The sequence below is a fragment of the Oryctolagus cuniculus genome, chromosome 21, assembly GCF_051225735.1.
Source record: "Oryctolagus cuniculus isolate XC-2025 breed Fujian yellow rabbit chromosome 21, ASM5122573v1, whole genome shotgun sequence".
Lineage (NCBI taxonomy): Eukaryota > Metazoa > Chordata > Mammalia > Lagomorpha > Leporidae > Oryctolagus > Oryctolagus cuniculus.
The window spans coordinates 11,169,611-11,192,783 of NC_142887.1; the positions used below are offsets into that span (position 1 = coordinate 11,169,611).

The 23,173-nt window shown below is 52.2% G+C and overlaps 1 protein-coding gene across 3 annotated transcripts in view; it reads right to left on the reverse strand.

Annotated features, from left to right (window-relative positions):
- Nucleotides 1-23,173, reverse strand: part of CFAP251 (cilia and flagella associated protein 251) — a 72,649-nt gene that overhangs the window by 11,438 nt on the left and 38,038 nt on the right. For all 3 annotated transcript variants that reach the window (XM_051837766.3, XM_051837762.3, XM_089323072.1), the window contains exons 16-19: nucleotides 21,135-21,249; nucleotides 20,403-20,566; nucleotides 17,956-18,046; nucleotides 17,645-17,788 (exon numbers count right to left, since the gene is read on the reverse strand). In XM_051837766.3, the coding sequence (XP_051693726.3) occupies nucleotides 17,645-17,788; nucleotides 17,956-18,046; nucleotides 20,403-20,566; nucleotides 21,135-21,249 (514 nt within the window). The remainder of the gene's footprint in view (nucleotides 1-17,644; nucleotides 17,789-17,955; nucleotides 18,047-20,402; nucleotides 20,567-21,134; nucleotides 21,250-23,173) is intronic.

The window sequence follows — 23,173 nt, forward strand, 5'->3', positions numbered from 1 at the left end:
GAATTGGGACTTGTTCTATGCATCTGCTCTCCCACAACATGGCATTGGGAGAGAAGTAAACAGCTTCCGCACAGCTGCCTCCAGTTCAACTAATAAACTGTAGGACTTGCTCCTGATTGGAGAGCAGCGTACTCGGCGTGTGGGCGGCCGAGTTGGGATTGGCGGAGGAGGACTATAAAGGAGGAGAGAGACGGCATGCACCAGAAACATCTATGGGGAACATCTAAGGGAACCCGTGCAGCCCCCGAGAAAAGCCGGCCGGTGGTGTGCCGCTCCCCTGCGGAAGTGGGGAATGCGGCCAGGGGGAACTGCCCTTCCACGGAGGTGGAAGGGATAGTAGCCAACCCGGGAAGAACCAGCAGCAAACCCGGGGAGGGCCGAGCAGACGAAAGAACAGCGCAGGGTCCTGTGTCGTTCCTCCACGAAGAGGGGGAGCGACATAATGGTGCCGTGACTCGGATAGGAAACCTAACTCGGATAGGAAACCTAGGACGGATATGAAACTTAGGAGGGAAGAAATGACTCGGATTAGGAAACCTAGGACGGATAGCAAACTTAGGAGGGAAGAAACGGGAACAGACTAGGGAAAATATCGGAGAGAGAAACTAGCAAACAGCCTAGGGAAAAGCCGGACAAAAAAGGAGCCGGAAGAAGCTATTGAAAGCCTAGGCATAGACTCGAAACAGCCTAGGGAAAAGCCGGACGAAAAAGGAGCCGGAAGAAGCTATTGAAAGCCTAGGCATAGACTCGGATACGGACTACGGGGGGAAGCTGGGAGGAATCTCTAAGGTTGAAAGCGAGAGTGAAAGCTAGAACAAACAGACTCGGATACGGACTGTGGGGAGAAGCCAGGAGAAATGAGGGAGGAATATCGTTGGAGGAAAACTTAGGGAAACATACCGGGTAGAGAAAAATGTTAGGGAAATTGAAGCCGTGGGGGGCAGGCCGAGGCGGAAACGGAAGCCACTTTGGGGTTCTCAAGTTAGCCCGGGAATAGGGGGCGAAAAGTTGAAACCAGAAGCTGAAACGTGAGCCAGGTTGGGATCCGTCTGATTAGCCCGGGGAGCAAAGGACGGGAAGCCAAACCGTGGGGCGGAGACGTACGCTGGGTTGAATTCGCCAGGCTAGCCCGGGGAACTTAGATTGAATGCTAGTGGCGGACACGTAAGCTACGCTGTGTTACTCGCGGAAGCCGCCGCGTGCAGAGAGCACGGGGCGTGAGTAGATAGGGAACGGGACTGGCGCGAGGCTGTGGTTCAGACGCGAAAGGGTTAAGCGTGGAGACCGCGGAGCGCGCAAAGCCGAGCCGCGCAGAAGCAGAAGCGGCACAGAGCCGGGAACCCGCCGGTGGGGCGAGGCGCCGGGAAGCTGCGGGGATAAGAGAAACAGAAGTTTAGAAGTAAGATGAGAAAAATAGGAATGCTGGAAGATAGAAGTAAAATGGGAGAAATAGGAATGCCCGGAGATAGAGAAATAGAGAAATAGAAAGGCCTCCCCTCAACATGGCAATTAGAAGGCTTGGATTCGGTCTGCCCGATTAGTGAGGCGATGAGCACCTGGGCGGCTAGCAGCTTATGCGCCGCAGGTCACCGAAGACAGGCACGAATTAACATCAGTAAGGCTTCCCCACAATACCGCAATTAGAAGGCTTGGATTCGGTCTGCCTGATAAAGGCGGTAAGCGCCAGCAAGCAGCTCGACCAGAGTATGAGCTGCAGGTCACCGAAGATAGGCACGAACCAACACTAATAAGTCTCCCCCACAATAAGGCAATGAGAAGGCTTGGATTCGGTTTGCCTGATAGAGCTTGTAAGCCCCTGCAGGCTCGACCAGAGCATGCGCTGCAGGGCACCGAACACAGGCACGTATCAGCGCCTAAAAACCTCACAACATGGCGAAGAGAGGACCCGGATTCGGTTTGCCTGATAGGACTTGTAAGAGCCTGTGGCAACTCTAGCAAGTAGAGCAGAGTGTGTGCCGCGGGACACCGAAGACAGGCGCGTATCAACGCTAAAAAATAAAAAGAAAGGGGGATCTGTGGGGAGCAATCCGGACTAGACTAAGTTGCTCGAATTGGGACTTGTTCTATGCATCTGCTCTCCCACAACATGGCGTTGGGAGAGAAGTAAACAGCTTCCGCACAGCTGCCTCCAGTTCAACTAATAAACTGTAGGACTTGCTCCTGATTGGAGAGCAGCGTACTCGGCGTGTGGGCGGCCGAGTTGGGATTGGCGGAGGAGGACTATAAAGGAGGAGAGAGACGGCATGCACCAGAAACATCTATGGGGAACATCTAAGGGAACCCGTGCAGGCCCCGAGAAAAGCCGGCCGGCGGTGTGCCGCTCCCCTGCGGAAGTGGGGAATGCGGCCAGGGGGAACTGCCCTTCCACGGAGGTGGAAGGGATAGTAGCCAACCCGGGAAGAACCAGCAGCAAACCCGGGGAGGGCCGAGCAGACGAAAGAACAGCACAGGGTTCAGTGTCGTTCCTCCACGAAGAGGGGGAGCGACAAACGTGTCTGTGTATTCCAGGGAAAATGTGGTGCCAGTTAACACAGGGCTCCCCATGGGACTCCCAGGGAATTGGCAAACAGAGGAAGTGTAATAAACAAGCTTGGGAACCACTGCTTGCTGCCATCAGCCTCTCTCTCAGTACGATTTTCGGGCTATGCACGTAGCAGTCAGCGGCTCACGTTCGGAAACTTCAGTTATGCCTGGCAAAGGGCTATGAAGGAGCAAGTTCTTTTAACAGTTATGTTTTAAATTAAGATGTCAAAAAACATAATAAGCTAAGGTGTTTCCTAATAAATTATGGGGTTTGAAATTTTACAGAGACTAACAGCCACAGAAAATTGGGAAATATTTCATCAATAGGCAACCAATTTCTCCTTGTACCACTCAATATGTATAGGTCAAAAATGTAGAGAACACCAGCTGGAAGCAATGCCAAACTATCAGCCTATCTGGGGACTGCTGTGTTTTCTGGTTAGACCCTGAGTACCAAGAAGAAAATAAAAATCTGCCCTGGGAGATCTGGGGCACTTTTTTGCCATTATTCTCCATGCATATAAAGTATATGTGGATATTTTTACAAGGTTTATATATATATATATATAATTTTGTATTAAAAAAAATTTTTTTTTTTTTTGGACAGGCAGAGTTAGTGAGAGAGAAAGACAGAGAGAAAGAGCTTCCTTTTTCTGTTGGTTCACCCCCCAAATGGCTGCTACAGCTGGCGCTGCACCGATCTGAAGCCAGGAGCCAGGCACTTCCTCCTGGTCTCCCATGCAGGTGCAGGGTCCAAGGACCTGGGCCATCCTCCATTGCCTTCCTGGGCCACAGTAGAGAGCTGGACTGGAAGAGGAGCAACAGGGACAGAATCCGGTGCCCCAACCGGGACTAGAACCCAGGGTGCCGGTGCCGCAGGTGGAGGATTAGCCTAGTGAGCCGCAGTGCCAGCCTGCATTAATTTTCATTTAATACTCTATTTCAATAATCACCCAGTAGTTTCAAAGAAACAACATAGTCTCAATGCAACATTTCAGGAATGGTGTTTTGAAATAACAATGTTGGTTATGGATTGATACTTTTTATGTAGCTGTATATGCAAACTGTTTCTTACTAGAGGTCTTCAAAAAGTTCACAGAAAATGTGTATTAGAAAAACACCAAGCACGGATTTCAATTACTTTCGCACCAAAAAAAGTTATCTTTGAGCTTTCCATTAACTTTTGGAACTATTTCCATAAGCTATTGAGTTTATGTTATAAATAAATGCATGTTAAATTACATTTAATGTTATGTATAAATAAAGCAACCTCCATATTATTTACAATGTTGTACTATGTGCTGAGTCTCTGACTTGTCAGTTTGACTTATGATTTTTTAAAAATGTATTTATTTATTCGAAAAGCAGAGTCAGAGAGAGAGACAGACAGATATCTTCCATCTGCTTGTTCATTCCCTAAATGGCCAGTACTGGGCCTTGGAGAAGCCAAAGCCTGGAACTCCTTGTGGGTCTCCCACATGAGTGCAGGGACCTAAGGACTTGGACCACATTTTGCTGCTTTCGCAGTGCATTAGCAGAGAAGTGGATTTGAGTGAAGCAGCTGGGACTTGAACTGGAACCCACATGAAATGGTAGTGTTGCAGGTGGTGGCTTACCCCTCTGTGCCACAAATGCGGGCCCCTGATTTTCAGCTTTACAATGATGTGAGTCCAACGCTCATTCAGTAGAAACCATAGAGTTTTAAGTTTCCATCTTTTTCTGGCCTAGCACTACAGGGTCCTGGTGAGCACACCTCCCAGGCACTCACAGGGGCACAAGAAGTAACAACCTATGCCACACTGTGTGGCTGGGTTCTGATGCTTCCACACACTTTCATCTGAGGATACTATCATCAGACTAAAGCTCCATCCCAAGTGGAGGAGCACCTGCAGTTTTAACAGTATTAGTTAATGAAAAGATAGTATAAAAAATCTTGAAATCCCTGTTTATGAAGGCTGCTATTGGGCTAAAGGTGCAATCCTGGATGACAAACCGAGGTTGTTTTTTGTTGTTTTGTTTGTTTGCTTGTTTTTTAAGATTTACTTATTTATTTGAAAGTCAGAGCTACAGAGAGAGAAGGAGAGGCAGAGAGAGAGGTCTTTCATTTACTGGTTCACTCCCCAACTGGCCGCAATGGCTGCAGCTGCGCCGATCTGAAGCCAGGAGCCAGCAGCTTCTTGTGGTCTCCCATGCAGGTGCAGGAGCCCAAGGACTTGGACCATCTTGTACTGCTTTCCCAGGCCACAGCAGAGAGCTGGATTGGAAGTGGAGCAGCCGGGTCTCCAATCAGAGCCCACATGGGATGCCAGCACTGCAGGCAGCGGCTTAACCTGCTATGCCACAGTGCCAGTCCCCAGACCAAGTTTTAAATCTTGGCACTGCCATTTCCAGTCCATGGGACCTTGGCTGAGTTGCTTATCATTCCTTACCCTCAGCATCCTCGTCTTGAAAAGGAGAGTAACACAGTAATATGTACGAGCTGGGCTCTGTCTGCTCATTTATTCAACAGGGAGGGAGAGGAGGGAGCATATTCCATCTGCTAGCCCATTCTCCAAACTCCTACCGTAGCCTGGTTGGGCTGGGACTGAAGCTGGAAGAGCGGGGAACTCAATCCAAGTCTCCCCATGGGTGGCAGGAAGCCAATTATTTGAGCCATCACCTGCTGCCTCCCAGGGTCTACACTAGCAAACCTGGAGTCAGGAGTCAGAATCATGTTTTGAACCCAGGAATTCCAACACGGAACATGAGTGTCTTAACTTCTGGGCAAAATGCCCACTGCACCCAGCTGCTTTGAAGGTTACTGAGACAACGTATGTAAAATACTTACATAACACCTGATACAAAGCAAGCTCTCAACAGACTAATTATTCTTGTGATTACATTTTATAAGTACTTGTTAACTAGAATATATATAATTTATAGGTATTTAACAATATAACATTAACTATGAAAGTTATAAAAATAGTATCAATGTTATCAATGTAATCTATGATTTAATTCGATTAATAAATAGGAGATCAAGATGACAAAAAGAAAATAAAATGTGGGGCCGGCTCTGTGGCATAGTGGGTAAAGCTGCTGCCTCCAGTGCCAGCATCCCACATGGGCACTGGTTCAAGCCACGGCTGCTCCATTTCCAATCTAGCTCTCTGTTATGGCCTGGGAAAGCAGAAGAAGATGGCCCAAGTCCTTGGACCCCTGCAACCCACATGGGAGACCCAGAGGAAGCTTCTGGCTCCTAGCTTTGATCGGCCCAGCTCTGGCCATTGCACCCATCTAGGGAGAGAAACAGTGAATGGAAGACTGCTCTCTCTCTCTCTCTCTCTCTCTCTCTCTCTCTCTCTCTCTCTCTGCCTCTCTGTAACTCTGCCTTTCATATAAGTAAATCTTTTCAAAATTTTCGAAAAAGAACCTCTGCTCTACAAACATTGAGCGGGGTCGCTTTGGCATCACCAATGCTCCTTTCCTGAGCCTACTTGGCAACTGCTAGCTAAAAAGGCAGGTGATGTCACTTGTCTGAACAAGCTCACACTGGGGGAGGAGCCTGAGAGATAGAAATGGACCACTGAGCATCTTCTGAATGCGCACTGTGAAGACCACTCCAGAGAAGCACCAGGCCCAGCTCACATGCACAGAACATGGCCGTCCTCAGCTGGGTCTTTGAAGGTGTCCTCACACAGACCCATCATCCTCCAGGGCACTGGCTCCATCCCATTCATCCAGGCAGCTCTAAAGTTTCTGAGGCCCAGACCCCATACCCCAAGATCCTGATTTAATTAGACCTGGTAAAATCTGAGCTGTCATACTTTTTAAAAGCTCGCTAGGTGACTCAAATACGTGGCTGAGAGAGAGAAGAACGGCTTCAAGACAAGGGCTCTCAAACTGTACCAGCCACCAAATGACCAGGCCCCACCCCCAGGGGCTTAGATCCAGGGAGCCTAGGACAGCCGCAGAATTTGCATGTCTTACATGTCCCCAGGGGATGCCAATGCTGCTGATCTGGGAGCCACACTGAGAGCTGGGGCTCTCAGACCACAGGGGCTCACACAGGTGACGCTTGTGCCAAGAACAATCAGTGCCAGACTGGTGACGTGCAGTCGAGTGTAACGATGGGTGGCAGCTGCAGTGCACGCTCTGATTCCCCAGGCCCGGATCTGTCTCTCCCACCAAGCAGTAGCTATGGTGTTCATCTCAGTCCAGAGCCTGCCACGTGGTAAGGGCTATGAGAAATATTGAATGAACGAGTTAAAAAGAAAGAATGAAAGAAAGAAAAAAGAAAGGAAAGAGGGAAAGCAAGGAAGGAGAAAGGAAGAAGGGAGGGAAGAAGGCAGGCAGGCAGACAGATGGGAGGGGAGGGGGGAGGGAGGGGAGGAGAAGGGAAGGGAGGGGAGGAGAAGGGAAGGGAGGGGAGGAGAGGGGAAGGGAAGGGAGTGAGGGGAGGGGAGGGAGAGAGGGGAGGGGGAGAGAGGGGAGGGGAGGGAAGGAGAGGGGAAGGAGAACATGGGCACAGGTGAGGCCAAGGAAGAATGTCTATTAAAACTCACAAAGCCTTAGTTAGAAAAACCACTTCCTGTCTAGTTGACATCACTCAATATACTAGTAGCCACTGAGCATTTGCGTTGTCAAGGTAGAGTGTTTGGTTAACAATTTGGTAATTTTCTTCCTTCCTTTTTTATTTTTTTTTTTTGAAGATTTATTTATTTATTTGACAGTTAGAGTTACAGACAGTGAAAGGGAGAGACAGAGAGAAAGGTCTTCCTTCCATTGGTTCACCCCCCAAATGGCCACCACGGCCGGAGCTACGCCAATCCGAAGCCAGGATCCAGGTGCTTCTTCCTGGTCTCCCATGTGGGTAAAGGGGCCCAAGCACTTGGGCCATCCTCCACTGCCCTCCCAGGCCACAGCAGAGAGCTGGACTGGAAGAGGAGCAACTGGGACAGAATCCGGCGCCCCGACTGGGACTAGAACCTGGGGTGCCAGCGCTGCAGGCGGAGGATTAGTCAAGTGAGCCACGGCACCAGCCCACTTTCTTTCTTTTTTTTTTTTTTTAAGATTTATTTTATTTATTTTAAAGACAGAGTTACACAGAGAGAGGTCTTTCATCTGATGGTTCACTCCCCAGATGGCCGCAAAGGCCTGAGCTGCACCAATCTGAAACTAGGAGACAGGAGCTTCTTTTCAGTCTCCCATGTGGGCGCAGGGGCCCAAGGAGTTCGGCCATCTTCTACTGCTTTCCTGGGCCATAGCAGAGCTGGACAGGAAGTGGAGCAGCCGGGTCTTGAACCGGTGCCCATATGGGATGCTGGTGCTTCAGGCCGGGCGTTAACCCACTGCGCCACAGCGCTGGCCCCTGTCTGGTAATTTTCAAACATTCAGACACGCATCTGGGCCTCCGTCAGTCCTGCTGCCCCAGGGTCTGTGATACCAGGGAGGCTGCTCTGAGTGACTGAAGTCCCCTCACTCAGGGTATTTCACGTCTGCCTCTGTCACTGACCCTCAGAGGCCTATGGGAATGGGATCCCCACTGGAGAATTAATGCTTTAAGATGAAGGCGTGTAACCTCCTCTTCAGCAAAGAGGGATGTGAGGCATTTGAGCTAAGGCCATTCTGCCTTGGGGTAAAAAGGCCCCCTGGATCCACCTGGTCACAGTTTCACAGACTCCCAAGGCTCAAGGACCTGCCTTCCTGCCTCACACCTCTGCTCACTCTGTGCCTGCTCCAGGGGTTCCTTGCTGCCCTGAACAGGGCAGGAAGCTGAAGAGAGGCTTCAGGGCTGGCAGCGCCACTGTGTGGCCATGCCTGCTATGTATGCGTCACTCTGTCCATCCTCCAGTAACCCCACCTAAAGAAAAAGCTCCAGGCGTGGGGAACATCACAGTCAGGTTCTGCCCACAGGCTTGGCCTCTATTACAGGTGAATGGCACTGCTCCCAGGGCCCTTTATGAGGGTGCTCACTCAGCCCGGCTTCAAGTACCCCAGGGACTCCTTCCCACACAGTCAAATGTTTTTAAAGCTTTTAAAGAAGTGTAGGCACTGGGCCTTGCTAAGAAGATGGCAGCTGGATCACCTGCATCTCACACAGGAGTACCTGGGTTCCATCCTGGCCTCAGGCTCCTGACTCCAGCTTCCTGTTAACGCAGACCTTGGGAGGCAGTGGGATGGTTCCAGTAACTGAGTTTCTGCTACTCACAGGGGAGACCTGAATTGTGGTCCTGGAGCAGCCCTGGCTCTTGAGGAGTAAATCAGTGCATAGGAGCACTGTCATTCTCTCTCTCAAAAAAAAAAAAAAAAAAAAAAAAAAAAAAAAAAAAAAAGGTTTTGGGCCGGTGCTGTGGTATAGCAGGTAAAGCTACCACCTGTGGCGTTGGCATCTCATGTGAGTGTCTGTCTGTGTCCTGGCTGCTCCACTTCCAATCCAGCTCCTTCCTAACGTACCTGAAAAAGCAGTGGAAGAGATGGCCCAAGTACTTGGGTCCCTGCACCGACATGGGAAACCTGGAAGAAGCTTCTCGCTCCTGGCTTTGGATCAGCCCAGCTCTGGCCACTGCAGCCATTTGGGTAGTGAAGCAGTGGATGGAAAACCTTGCTTTCAAAAAATACATTTAAATAAATAAGAGGTTGTAAAAAGACAGGCACATCTAAAGAACATGTCCAGCACCTCGTCTCACAACCCCAACTGAGGCTTTGTTAGCCACCCAAGCTCCCGACCAAAGCATGCACCTGGAGCACCAGCTGGTTCCTGGTTCAGGTCAACAAGGACAACGGACAAAAGCGTCTGGCAGGTCCTCCAATGGCAAGACACAGAGACGCTGTTTGACAGTGACTGAACGCAAATGTCCACGCAGAAACCTGTATGCACAGCAGCTTTGCCGTGGAACTACCCCAGCGCCCTCCAGGTCATAAATGAAGGAGTCAGCAGCTCACGTCCTCAGGATTCAGCCCTAACAGGAGAGAAGCCCCGACACACTGTGACCTGGATGAACCTGGGAAACACCGTGCTGCTGGAGAGGCAGCAGACACAGAAGGCCACACACTGCACCCGGTATTTGCATGAAACGTCCAAAGCAGGCAAATCCTTAGACACACAAAACAGACGTTGGTGGCCGGGAGCTGACAGGGGAGGAGCAGAGAGAGACCTAGAGGGATGTGGGATTTTGTTTTAAGTGATCAAACTGTTCTGGGATCACACAGTTCTACTGTGGGCACAACTCTGTGAACAGGTGGCTCTAAACAGGTGAACCAAAAAAAAAAGATGCAAAAAAAAGGGTGACCAGTGACATGCGATATACCACTGTAAACTTGTTAAAAAGAAAAGAAAAAATGAGGGGCCGGCGCTGTGGCGTAGTGGGTTAAAGTCCTGGCCTGAAGTGCCGGCATCCCATATGGACGCTGGTTTTAGTCCCGGCTGCTCCACTTCTGATCCAGCTCTCTGCTGTGGCCTGGGAAAGCAGTAGAAGATGGCCCAAGTGCTTGGGCCCCTGCACCCGTGTGGGAGACCCAGAAGAACCTCCTGGCTCTTGCATTTGGATCAGCGCAGCTCCGGCCTTGCATCCATCTGGGGAGTAAACCAACAGATGGAAGACCTCTCTCTCTCTCTGTTTCTACCTCTCTCTGTAACTCTGTCTTTAAAATAAATAAATCTTTAAAAAAAAAAAAGAAAAAAATGAAATGGAGTAGAAGCCATGGTGCAGGCAACGTAACAAAGCTTCAGTTCTAACAGTGCTAATATTTTTTGAGCTGTTTTCCACTGTCACTGTCATCTACCCTTTTATAGTTGTCAAACCAGCAAAGATTAATACATATTTGTCATGAAAAATGCAAATGATGAGATGCAAAGAAGGAAAATAAATGCTCTCATATTCCCCGTCCCTCAGCGATAACCAGTGTTGGATATCTTGACTTTAGTTTTTTTTTTTAGTTTTCTGCCCTCTTTGTGCTACACATGAGGGTTCTTCAAAAGGCTTGCAGAAAATAGAATTAAAAGATAAATTTGTTTTGGTACAAAAACATTTTGAAATCCATGTATACAAGGAGTCTTCAGAAAGTTCACTGAAAATATGCATTATGAAAAATCTATGCATGGATTTCAAAATTTTTGCAACAAATAAAGTTACCCATTTTTTAAAAAGTGTTCATTTTTATTTATTTGAAAGGCAGAGTCTGACACACACACAATACATAGAGATGGGAAAGAGAGAGTAGGTATTTTCCATCTTCTGATTCATTCCCCCAAATGGCCAAGCCAGGCAGAAGTCAGGAGCCTGGAACTCAAACAGGATCTCCCATATGGGCAGCAGGGCCCCAAGGACTTGAGCCATCACCTGCTGCCTCCCAGGACACATATTAGCTAGAAACTGGCATGGGGGTGGGATTGGATCCTAGGCACTCCAGGGATACAGAATGTGAGTCCCAGGCCGCAGCATAACCAGCGCACACCTGTCCCTGTGTCCTCTCTAAACGCTCCTAACCATGCCAGACTCCTGAAGAAACCAAACACGTCAGGGTGATCCAAGCACAATGCCCAGGACTCTGTTTTCCTCATTGTCCTTCATTCATTCATCCATCCATTCACTCATTCAACCAGCAGGTGCTGACTGTCCACCACATGGGTCCTGGGCTGGGCACAGGTCTCCACCAAGATTAGCCTTAGATTTCCAGAATGAAGCTGTTGCACTGATGTTAATTCAGGACAAAAATCCATCAGGTAACACAGCCTTCCACAAATTAAATAGAAATACAGCCATGGGGACCTGGGAAGGAACGCCATGCACTGTCTCAGAGAAAAAAATGTGTGTTTGTAAAGATGGAAGAGGAAACCTTCTTACATACAAACTCAGCTGTAGAGAGAGTGGCCGCTGTGGGACAGCTCCTTCTGTAACAGTATACACCCTGCAGATCTTTCGTTTAAAAAATGAAGAACTGTGAGAGCTGCCAACCCCAACCACTAGGGCTGGGGCCACGCCGCCTCTGAGTGTGGTTTTTTGTAGAAGAGAACGGCTGGAATTCTTCAGGGAGGGTTGTATTCTTGTATAATTTGGCTTCGATTTACCACACTGACTGGCTTCAAATCCCCACGGCAGTCACACTGACGTAAGAGAAATCTAAATAATGCAGAGTCTTCGGGGGCTGGCTTGAGTCCCTGCCTCTACATCGTTTATGTACTCAAGTGTGAAAGTGCTCCATTAGCCAAACCCATGCCCTTCGTACAACTTCCCGGGGGTGGGGCCACAGCGACCTCTGAAGAGGAAATGTTTCATTAACTGCAGCAAAGCCTGGGCGTAAAAGTTTCAAAGCCCTGAGAAGGTTGTTTCCAAAATCACTGTAAATCTGACACGGGAACAAAGGATCAGAGCCTCCCCGTGTGGCTTCACACAGGAAAGGGCTCATCAGCTCATAAAGTTGGCTCCCTGACAGGAGGGGCGGGGCCGATCAGGACCACAGGGCCCTCGGAAAACGTCTCCAAAGAGCAAATGTTGTTTTAAAGTGGATTAGAAACCCAGGCGTCCATGGGATTTGTAGACATCCACTGGGCAGCAAAACTCCCTTCTGGGGCCCGGGGAAGATGGACACCGCAGCAGTGAACAAGCCTGGCCCTTGTTTACTTCAGTTTTTGTGTTTTTAAATACTTGCCAATGCCACTCTGTTACAGATTAGCATCGTTTCCTCCATGCCTTTTATGCATCACCAAGTATTTTGTTTATATTTGAGAAGGAGACAGAGAAAGACAGAGAGAGCGCTCACATGCTGATCCACCCCCTAAATACCTGCAGCAGCCGGAGGGAGCTGGGCCAGGATGCCAGGATGGAGCCCAGAGCTCAGAACTCGCGGGTGGCAGGAACCCGACCACTTGAAGCACCACCTACTGCCCTGGGGAGTCTGCCTTTCCAAGAAGCTAGAACTGGGGGTGGGAGCCAGGACTGGAACCCGGGCAGCCCACTGGGGGGTGCGGGTGCTCCACCTGGTGGCATAACCACTAGACCAGATGCCCACCCCAAGACTTTGGTTGTTAAGCTTTCCCATGTGTTGCCAGCACAGGATACAAGCCCACCTGCTTCCTGAGCCTGCTCCACGGCAAGGAGTGAACACGCAGGTTCTCTCATGGGCGCTGCTGGGCCATGACAGGATGCAGTCACAGAAGCCTTGTGTTTCAAATAAAGAATCCCGAATGGGAAGACCACCTTCAAAGTGGTATCTCTGGCATAATTGTGTAAATTATCTTTACCAGATCAAGAAAATGTGAAAGGCTTACAAAAGGTTCTGTGAACAAAGAAGCAAGATGAGGTCAGAAGAACTGTTAGTAAAGTGGCAGTCTTTTTTTATTTATTTATTTTTTTAAACTTTTTTGACAGGCAGAATGGACAGTGAGAGAGAGAGACAGAGAGAAAGGTCTTCCTTTGCCATTGGTTCACCCTCCAATGGCCGCCGCGGCTGGCGGCGCACCGCACTGATCGCAGGAGCCAGGTGCTTTTCCTGGTCTCCCATGGGGTGCAGAGCCCAAGCACTTGGGCCATCCTCCACTGCAGTCCCGGGCCACAGCAGAGAGCTGGCCTGGAAGAGGGGCAACCGGGACAGAATCCGGCGCCCCGACCGGGACTAGAACCCGGTGTGCCGGCGCCGCAAGGCGGAGGATTAGCCTAGTGAGCCGCAGCGCCGGCCAAAGTGGCAGTCTTACCTGCAGCACCATCTATGCCCCGGATGCCATCTTAGGCTCTGCCCCCCGCCTGGTGGCCACCTTGCACAGTAAGCTTCGGTCCTAAGCCCCATGGCCCAACCACAGGTGTCAGCTCTGCTGCTCCTACTCCCCTGCCCCCTGCAAACATATAACGGGACCTGCTTCCAGCACATATCCTCACTCACTCTCTCACCCTCTCCTCTCTGCCTGTCGGGCTTCCCCCACCCGACTATAAACCTTTCCCTTAACTCCAGTGTTTGGTGTGTTTTGTGGTGGCCTTACATTGGTGCTGTGACTAGAATCCAGGCTGTGCCATCAACCTTGCTCTCCCCCTGGGGATCTGAGCTGTGTTGGGATTCTGGATTTCTGCCAGCCACGAAACACGCCTTGGACCTCCTTCCACACCACTGAACATTCTGTGATTTCCATCCACACATTGGCCTTGCAAGAACACTTGTGTGAAACCTTTTATAACCAGGCATCCAGAGATGAGGATGCTGGCTAATGGTTTCCAAGCTTCTAATGGGAGCCTTGTCGGCATCAGCACCGTGCCACACAGAGCCTCAGTCCATACAACAACTCCAAGACATGGGTACTACCATTATCCTCATGAAAAAATATATACTTAGGGGCTGGAACTGTGGTGCAGTGGGTAAAGCTGCTGCCCATGTGAGCACTGCTTCAAGTCCCGGCTACTCCACCTCCAATCCAGCTCCCTGCTAATGCACCTGGGGAAGCAGCAGCAGATGGCCCACGTCCTTGGGTCCCTGCAGCCATGTGGGAGGCCCAGAAGAAGCTCCTAGCTCCTGGATTCAGATTGGCCCATATTCAGCCATGTGGCCATTTGGGGAGTGAATCAGCAGATGGAAGATCTGTGTGTGTGTGTGTGTGTGTGTGTATAAATAGGTAAGTTGTGTAAGGCAGCATCTCTATACAGAAATGAGGCCACGAGGTTAGAGACAGGCCCACCCTCCCCGGGGTGCCTGAGCTCTGCAATGGGCTCACTCCTGCCTCAGAGGCTGAGCTTGGCTGGAGGTAGGTGAGGAACCAGGCCAAGATCAAGGGCAACACAAAGGAGAGCAAGGCCCAGAGAGAAGGTGACAGTCTGAGAGCCTGGTCAGCTCATGCTGCCTCTGGACTTACATGAGCCAAGCATGCTGTGGACAAAGAAGGGTCCTGGCTAAGAAACTCAGTGAGCGGGTCTGGTCCCATCTCCTCAAATATGCATGGCCCCGGTTAGCACCCCTCAATGCCGAGTTCTAAGGCAGGGGCTCACAACAACTCTGGGAGAGGTGAACTCCCAGGCCCTGAGCTCAGATTCACAACAGTGAGCTCTGGACAGGGCGCAGGGACCAGGAATCAGAGGATGTGCTCCAGGTGAGTCTGATACAGCCCATCTGCACCCCAGCACTCCACGCACCACGCTGGGGAAGGCACGAGTGCAGCTCCAAGGAGCCCTCTTTGTGGGCAGCACCCACTGCCTGGGCAGCCACTTGTGTCCTGACCATGTACTTCCACAAAATGCACATCTGGTGGAAGACTTTTTGGGGAGCTGGAAATAAACACTTTTCAGGTCCTCATTCGTGACTCAGCATGGTTGTGGGTACTAACAGCACACCCCTCCTGGTCACCCACGGAGCACAGGAAAGAGGTGACTGTGGGCAGGCCACCAGCCCAGAGAAGGTGACTGGGGCGAGCATCAAGTCTTAGCCGGGTGTTGGGAATTGAGTGTGCCTGAGCGTGGGCATGCAGATGCCACATTTCTGGGACGCAGCTGGCAATAGGACCCTAAAGTTCCTATCTCCGACCCAGGGAAACAATCAGAGAAGTACTCCAAACCACACTCAGAGACGCCCAGCCCAGCGGCAGCTGTGACAGCCAACACTCGAGACACCGTGTGTTGTCACCCCCATCCGCTGGGGGTGGCTTCAGCAAGCGTGCAGCCTGAAAAGCACTCTGTGTCAAGGACGTCTCAGAACACGGCTACCGAGACTGCTGACGTACGTGCCCTTGCATACACACACGCGTATATCCACAGAAATACACACACGCGGCCAGCTCGGTGGTGCAGCGGGTAAAGCCACCGCCCGCAGTGCCAGCATCCTATATAGGCACTGGTTTGAGTCCCGGCTGTTCCACTTTCAATCCAGCTCTCTGCTAATGGCCTGGGAAAGCAAGATGGCCCAAGTCCTTGGGCCCCTGAACCCACGTGGGAGACCTGGAAGAAACTTGGCTTCTGGTTTCGAATTAGCCCAGCTCCAGTTGTTGTGGCTGTTCGGAGAATGAACCAGCAGATGGAAAACCTCTCTCTCTCCCTTTCTGCCTCTGCCTCTCTGCAGTTCTGCCTTTCAAATAAATAAATAAACCTTTAAAAAATATATATGTATATATACACATAGTACATAATACTGATACAGATATAGATATAGATATATCATATGATGTCAATGCTTTGTTTACAAATAGAGATATGGTGGAGTGATGGGAGTTTGGCCTAGCAAAGATGCCACTCGGGATACCTGTATCCCACATCAGAGTGCCTGGGTCCCAGCTCTGCTCTCCATTCCAACTTCCTGCTGACACACATCCTAGGAGGCAGCAGATGATGGCTTAAGTAGTCAGGCCCCTGCCATCCACGTGGAAGACCTGGACCGGGGTCCCCACTCCTGGTTTTGGCCTGGCCCAGCTCTGGCTGCTGTTAACATTTAGGGAGCGTGGGCCGGCGTCACGGCTCACTAGGCTAATCCTCCGCCTAGCGGCGCCGGCACACCAGGTTCTAGTCCCAGTCGGGGCGCCAGATTCTGTGCCGGTTGCCCCTCTTCCAGGCCAGCCCTCTGCTGTGGCCAGGGAGGGCAGTGGAGGATGGCCCAGGTGCTTGGGCCCTGCACCCCATGGGAGACCAGGAAAAAGCACCTGGCTCCTGGCTCCTGCCATCGGATCAGCGCGGTGTACCGGCCGCAGCACGCCGGCCACGGCGGCCATTGGAGGGTGAACCAACGGCAAAGGAAGACCTTTCTCTCTGTCTCTCTCTCTCACTGTCCACTCTGCCTGTCAAAAAATAAAAAAAAATAAAAATAAAAATAAAAAAACATTGAGGGAGCGAAATGCTGGAGAGAAGATCTCTGTCTGTCTGTCTCTCTCTCCCCATCTGTCTCCCAAATAAATAATTAAATGAAAACAAATATATCCACATCTGTATATGAAATACACCAAAATAGTAACTATGATTACCTCTGAGTAATTTCTACTTTACTCGTTATTATACTATTTTTTTAAGATTTATTTATTTATTTATTTGAAAGTCAGAGTTACAGAAAAGGAGAGGCAGAGAGGAGTCTTCCATCTGCTGGTTCACTTCCCAAAGGGCGACAATGGCCAGGGCTGCGCCAGGCCAAATCAGGAGCCAGGAGCTTCACCAACGTCTCCTACCTGGGTGCAGGGGCTCAAGGACTTTGGTCATCTTCCACTGCTTAGCAGCTGGGACTCAAACGGATACCAACATGGGATGCCAGCATTGCAGGTGGTGGCTTTACCCGTTATACCACAGCGCCTGCCCCTACTGTTTTATTTTCTAAAACCGGAAAGGTTATAAAATATATCCTTTAAAGTTTTCAGAGCATTTGAATGAAGTGGAAGATGCTTACGATATAACATTAGGTGAAAACAGAGAATAGAAATACGTATTTAACAAGGTGCCAACTTATCTCCTAGAACTATGTGAGAAAGGAAGGGAAACATTAACTGCAAAGTCTGGGTGCAGGATTACAAGTAACTATTTTCTTCATTCTGCTGTGTAGTTTCAACACTGGGAATGTACCGCATTTCAAATCAGAAAGAAAACCTGGTCACTTGCATTTTATTTATTTTTACAGATTTGTATTCATTTACAGATAAGAGACAAATCTCCCTCCTCCCGCCACTAGTTCCCTCCTCAGATGCCTGCAGCGGCCAGGCGAGAACCAGGCCAAACCTGGGACTCCTAGTGGGGCACCTGCTGCCCCCAGGGCCGGGTATCAGGAGGGAGCTGGACCGGAAGTGGAGCTGGGACTTGAAGGAACCTGGCCCTCCGCTGATGTGGGCCGCAGGCGAGCCGTGCCTCCAACGCCTGCTCATCCACTGCCCTTCAGACCACGGCGCACCCGAGGGGCACCGCCCGCGCTGCCCAGGCCGGGTGAGGAGGACCCGCCTCCCCTCCTGTGTGCCACGAGGCCACACCCAGTGGCTGACGGCACCTGTGCACGACAACGGCCGCCACACTGGCCGGGCTCTGCCTTCTGGAACATTCCGAGGCCGGGCCTTGCCCAGCGGGGACCAGAACACGCCTGGGCCGGCCAGGACCTAACGGACAGCGCCTCCCTGGACGAACCTGCACCTTCCCTACGACCCGCTGACTCGCGGCTTGGCCCGCCCCAGCGCCCAGGTTCCCACCTTCTCTTCTGACGGGTAGAAGCCGATGGCTCGCATGACGAACGGCAGCTCCGACAGGCAGATGTGCTCGGACACCTGGCGGCCCTCCATCGTGTCGATGCCCTGGCTGCGGAGCTGCGAGTAGTAGAAGTAGTCCTCGAGCTCCTGAGGAGGCGATGTGCGTCAGCCTGCGCCCCGGGGCATGCCGGGAGGGCGCGTGCGCCCCGGGACATGCCGGGAGGGCGCGCGCGCCCCGGGGCATGCCGGGAGGGTGCGCACGCATGCGGGGTCCGCCATGGGGGCGTCCGAGGGCTGGCCGCGCGGCCCTTTACCGTGTAGAACTTGCCCTCCCTGCCGCCGGGCACCAGGCCGTAGAACGGGGTCAGGTCCTCACCCCCGAGAGAGACCGCTGCCTCCAGGGCACTGGAACAAAACGGAGACCCTGGGCTGAGGAGGAGGCGGCCTCTCCACAGTGGAGCCGTGGAACGGGGCGGCCCAGGGCCTGAGCCAGGGCGCCCCTCTCTCGCTGACCACGGACAGGAGGCCGGCAGTTTGCCAGCAACCCCTGGGGACCACGACCCTCCTGAGGGAGGGAGGCGACCGGTGGGCTCCTGGCCCTGAAGCCGCCGGCCCCCAGGCTGCCGCTTTGCCGGAAGTGCGCAGGTGAGGCCTGCCCCTCCGCTCTCCAACACGGGCTCAGGCCGTGTAAACGTGGCAACAAAACCTGCACTTGTACGAGACTGACTTGGTCTCACTCCAAAGCTGAAAAACTCCAAAATCGCCGGCACCCCACGACGGGGCCGCTGCCGGTGTTAAATAAATTTCGGCGCAGTCCAGAGCAGGGAAGGCGCTGAGCGTCCAGGGGCTGCCTAAGTTGAGGTCCTATCCTTGCAACAGAGACAGAGGTCACTGGAGGCACCACAGGGAAGCGCCATTTGCTGACTGCCCACTCTCTACCTGGCTGTCTCATACTTCCGGGCAGGGCGCTGCGCAGTAGGTGCCCAGGACACGCTCCCTGAGCAGGCAGAGGCATAGCAATGGGGCTCACCACCCTTGAGACAGCTCTGGCCCCAGTGACGGAACAGTCCCATCCCACGGATGGAGGAAAGAGACTTGCCGAGGTCACCGGGCGAGGAGGTGGTGGGGCCGGATTTGAATCCGGGTCTCTCTGCTCTTGTCTGAGCAAGGTGGCAGCAGGAGAGCAGGAGGCAGGGAGGCTGGGCGGACAGAAGTAATGGGGCTTTGAAACAGATGCCAGACAAGGAGAGGAGGAGGCGCGGTGTCAGACAGGGGGGAGGCAGGAGGTGCGAGGAGCCAGTGGGGGGAGGGGAGGAGGGGTGCTCGGGCAGACGCTCCCAGGCAGCGATGGCAGGCCCAGGGCAGAGCAGAACGGGAGGGGACCGACCCTCCTAGAAGGTGCCACCCGCGAATCCAGTAGGGGCTTTGCTTCCTTGTTTAGGGTTTTTCCTTTCCTTCCCGTGCGTGAGGCACTGAGCAGATTAAGTCACTAGAAGCAGCCATGAAGTGCTAATTAGTTTATAATGATCCTTTGTCCCCACAACAGATTAAATTGAAATTCTCAGAAGCCTGGACTCTGGCCAGGCACAGGAAAGCTTTGGAAAGCGAGTGCCGGGCTTTTTTTTTTTTTTTTTTTTTTTTTTAAATCTCAACCATTTCCAGAGGACAAAAATGGAAAACGGAACATTCTATTCTGCTACAGGCCCTGCCAGTCCCCAGGTCCTGGGCGATAGGCTGGGTCTGAGGACACGGATCAGGGAGAGCTCACCTCCACCTTCTGAATCCCCAGGTCCCCCAAACCTGCCCACTCAGCTGATGGCAGAGGTCAAAGTCAGAGCGGGCTGCCTGGCTCACACTCAGTTGAGAGGGAGAAGCCTGGGTCTCGGCCATACGGAGAAAGATGTGCGTGCACCTGGTCAGGCTAACACCTGCTGTCCCTGGCCCCTAAACACCACACTGCTGGGGTGGCGCCCACCTGAGATAGGGGTGCAGCACGGCCCTGGACATAGTCAGGAATGGAACTGGCTGCTTGGGTGGACTGCCCTGAGGCGGCTCCCTGAATCAGGCAGATCGGGGGCCACCTTAAGGCATACCCCGCTTTTAGCGAGCAAGAGCTGAGCTTGTGACGAAGGCCTGTGTGAGGAAGAGTAGATTTGCTGGGCGCTCAGCTCCGGGCGAGGTGCTTTAACCAGCCAGATCCTGACGAGAGTCCTGCCAAAGGCCCCGGTACATCCCCCGTTTTCACAAAGAACCTGAAGTTCGAAGACGCTAAGAAACCTGGCCGAGGTCCCCCAGTTGGGAGGCGAGACAGCTCTAAACTCAAACCCCCATCTCTGCGGCCTCAGTGTCCCTGCACTCTCCCATGTCCAGTGCTGGACCTCTGCAGCCCCACCTGGGGCAGGTGCCTCAGCTCTGGGAGGCAGAGCAGGACAAGCAGCCCTGCCCACTGCTCCCTGACCAGTGGGTCTGTCCCGCTGCTCCCTGGGTCTGTCCCGCTGCTGCAGCCGTGCTAAAGGCAGAGTGAGAGGGATTTGGGGAGCAAGGGCGAAGCCAGGTGGAGTCAGGGGGGCTGAAGTGCTGTGGGCCCGTGGGATAGAAGGGTGGCCTTGCGACTGCTCACTGATTTGAACAGAGGTCACAAGGAGCAGCTTGGACACGTCACAGGACAGCGCCTGGCAGACAGTGGGGGGCCGCCATGCGGTGAAAGAAGAAGGCCTGCACCCAAGCCCTTCCTTACACGGCCAGGCTGCCCAGCACGTACCTCAGGTTGATTTTCCACTGCACAACCGAGCGATCGTGGCCTCCTGCTGTGAAGGCGTAAGAGCCATCACAGGACAGGGCCATGCTGGCCACCCCGTCTGGGTGGCAAACAATGGCCCATGTCTTGTGTGGGTTGCCGTCCACTGGCAGGATCTGCAGCCCAACCTAGAAAGAGACACGTGGCGCTCACTCAAACGGAGGGGACAGGTGCGCATGTCACCTCTAGACCCATGTGCTGGAAGGACTTGTGTGTCCACAGCCAGGACAGGGGGTGGGGCTGCATCTAACCTAGCTGGGCATCCACTTGTCGGGGGTCCCTGAGGGGACCTGAGGCCCCCCTGCCCGGCTTCAGCAGGAACACAGCAGGGAAGCTTTCCTGCGGGGCCTCCTCAGCAAGCGTCTGGGGTTGTCCAGACTGATTCTCACATCCTGTGATTTACTCTTCAATACAGATAGTCTGTTGAATACCCAGCTAAGTGTAACCAACCTTCCACGCAAATGCACCAGGGAAAGAGTCCCCTTGTGGGCCGTGTCCGCCGTGGGGGCACAGGAAATCTGACTGCTCGGTGCGCCCGGTTATGGCATTCTTGCTTGCCCTGGTGGTTTCGGCCTCCCCATGGCCTGGATGGAGTTGGCAGGCCGTGGCCGTGGCGCCAGGCCCCCTGGAGTCTTACCACCCTGGGGACGGAATGTGGCCGGCAGCACACACAGCAGGGAAGAGCGAGGGCTCTACCTTGTCCTTGTTGATGAACACCAAGTAGCGCTTCTGCAGCTCCTTAGCAGTTCTCGCCGGCAGGACCTGGGTCTGCTCGATGGGTGAACCAAAAGTCGGCCCAAGAAGCGTCTTTCTGCAGGAGGAGAAAAGATTCCTTTTTTCTTTTTATTTGACAGATAGAGTTACAGACAGAAAGAAACATCTTCCTTCCGTTGGTTCACCCCCCAAACGGCCGCCACGGCCGGTGCTGCGCTGATCCGAAGCCAGGAGCCAGGTGCTTCCTCCTGGTCTCCCATGCGGGTGCAGGGCCCAAGCACTTGGGCCATCCTCCACTGCACTCCCGGGCCACAGCAGAGAGCTGGCCTGGAAGAGGGGCAGCCAGGACTGGAACCCGGTGCCCATATGGGATGCCGGCGCAGCAGGCGGAGGATTAACCAAGTGAGCCACGGCACCGGCCCCAAGGAAAATATTCTTGAATTGAATGGTGGCAATGACTGTACAACTTTGGGAATACAGTGAAAAGTCCTTGGGTGATACTCTATTAAAAAAAAAAAAAAAAAGACATTTATTTGAAAGGCAGAGAGACAGACAGATGGGATGTCCCTCCACTGGTCTGCTGCCCAAAGAGCTTTCTTCCTAGTCTCCCACAAAGGCAGCAGGGGACCAAGCACTTGGGCCATCCTCTGCTGTTCCCCCAGGTACGTGAGTGGCTGGACGCAGTGGCTTAACCCTCTCTGCCAGTCCCAGCCCCAGTGGATTCTTTAGGAGGGTGAGTTTTAGGGCCCATGTTGTGGTACAGTGGGTTAAGCTGCTGTCTGTGATGCAGGCATTCCATATGGGTGCCAGTTTGTATCCCACCTGCTCTACTTCCAATCCAGCTCCCTGTTGATGGCCTGGGAAAAGCAGAGACAGACAGCCCAAGTATTTGGGCCCCCACCACCCATGTGGGAGACCTGGAAGAAGTGCCTGGCCCCTGGCTCCTGGCTCCGGCCTGGCCCAGCCTGGCTGTTGCAGCCATTTGGGGAGTGAACCAGCAGGTGGAAGATCTCTCTCTCTGTCTTTTCCCCTCACTAACTCTACTTTTCAAATGTAGTTTTTAAAATACATAAAAATATTTTAAAAATAACATTTTTAAAAGGGGTGAGTTTTATAAGTATGTGAAGTATATCCCAATTTAAATTATGTATAAGAAAAAAGGTTAAGTTATTCAACCTCTCTGTGCCTCCAGCTCCTTTTCTGCAAGACAAAGGTAATAACAGTGTCCACTGCCATGGACAGCAAGGCCATCAGGCAGCAGGGGCAGCTGCTGACGCCCAGCTCTTTAACCATTACCCACTCCTGTTAAACATATCGAGCAATTCCGTGAAACCAGTATCTTTTCCTTCTGATTGGAAAGGCACTGCACATTCATCATGAAAATTTCTGAACATTCAGATACAAATAAAGTAGAAAATCCACCTGTAAATCTACGTTGTTACCCTGACTCCAAGATAGTCATGGGTAACAGCTTGCTCTATGTGGCTGCAGAATTTCTTCTGTAATTTTGAATGAAAATAGAATTAAGGGTTGGCGCTTCGCCATGGTGAGCCATCTACAGCGTAGGCATCCCAGATGGACAATGGTTCAAGTTCTGGCTGCTCCACTTCCGATCCAAATCCCTGCTAATGTGCCTGGGAAAGCAGTGAAAGATGGTCCAAGTGCTCAGGCCCCAGCACCCTTGTGGGAGACCCACATGGAAGGCTCCTGGCTCCTGGCTTCTGATTGGCCCAGCTCCGGCTGTCGCTACTGGTTGGGCAGTGAACCAGCAGATAGAAGATCTCTGTCTCTCCTTCTCTCTTTCTCTGTAACTCTGCCTGTCAAATAAATAAATCCTTAAGAGATACACATACACATAAAGAAGGAAAACAGAATTAGACGGTCCCAGCTCATCTGGCAATGGGCTCTGCCTCTGGTCGTATCTTGGAGCTATGTCCTTGCTAAGACACAGGCTCTCATTCCTTCTTTCCTGTCCAGCACAGCTTCGTGTTCCAGTATGCTGGGAAACCATCACTTAACGC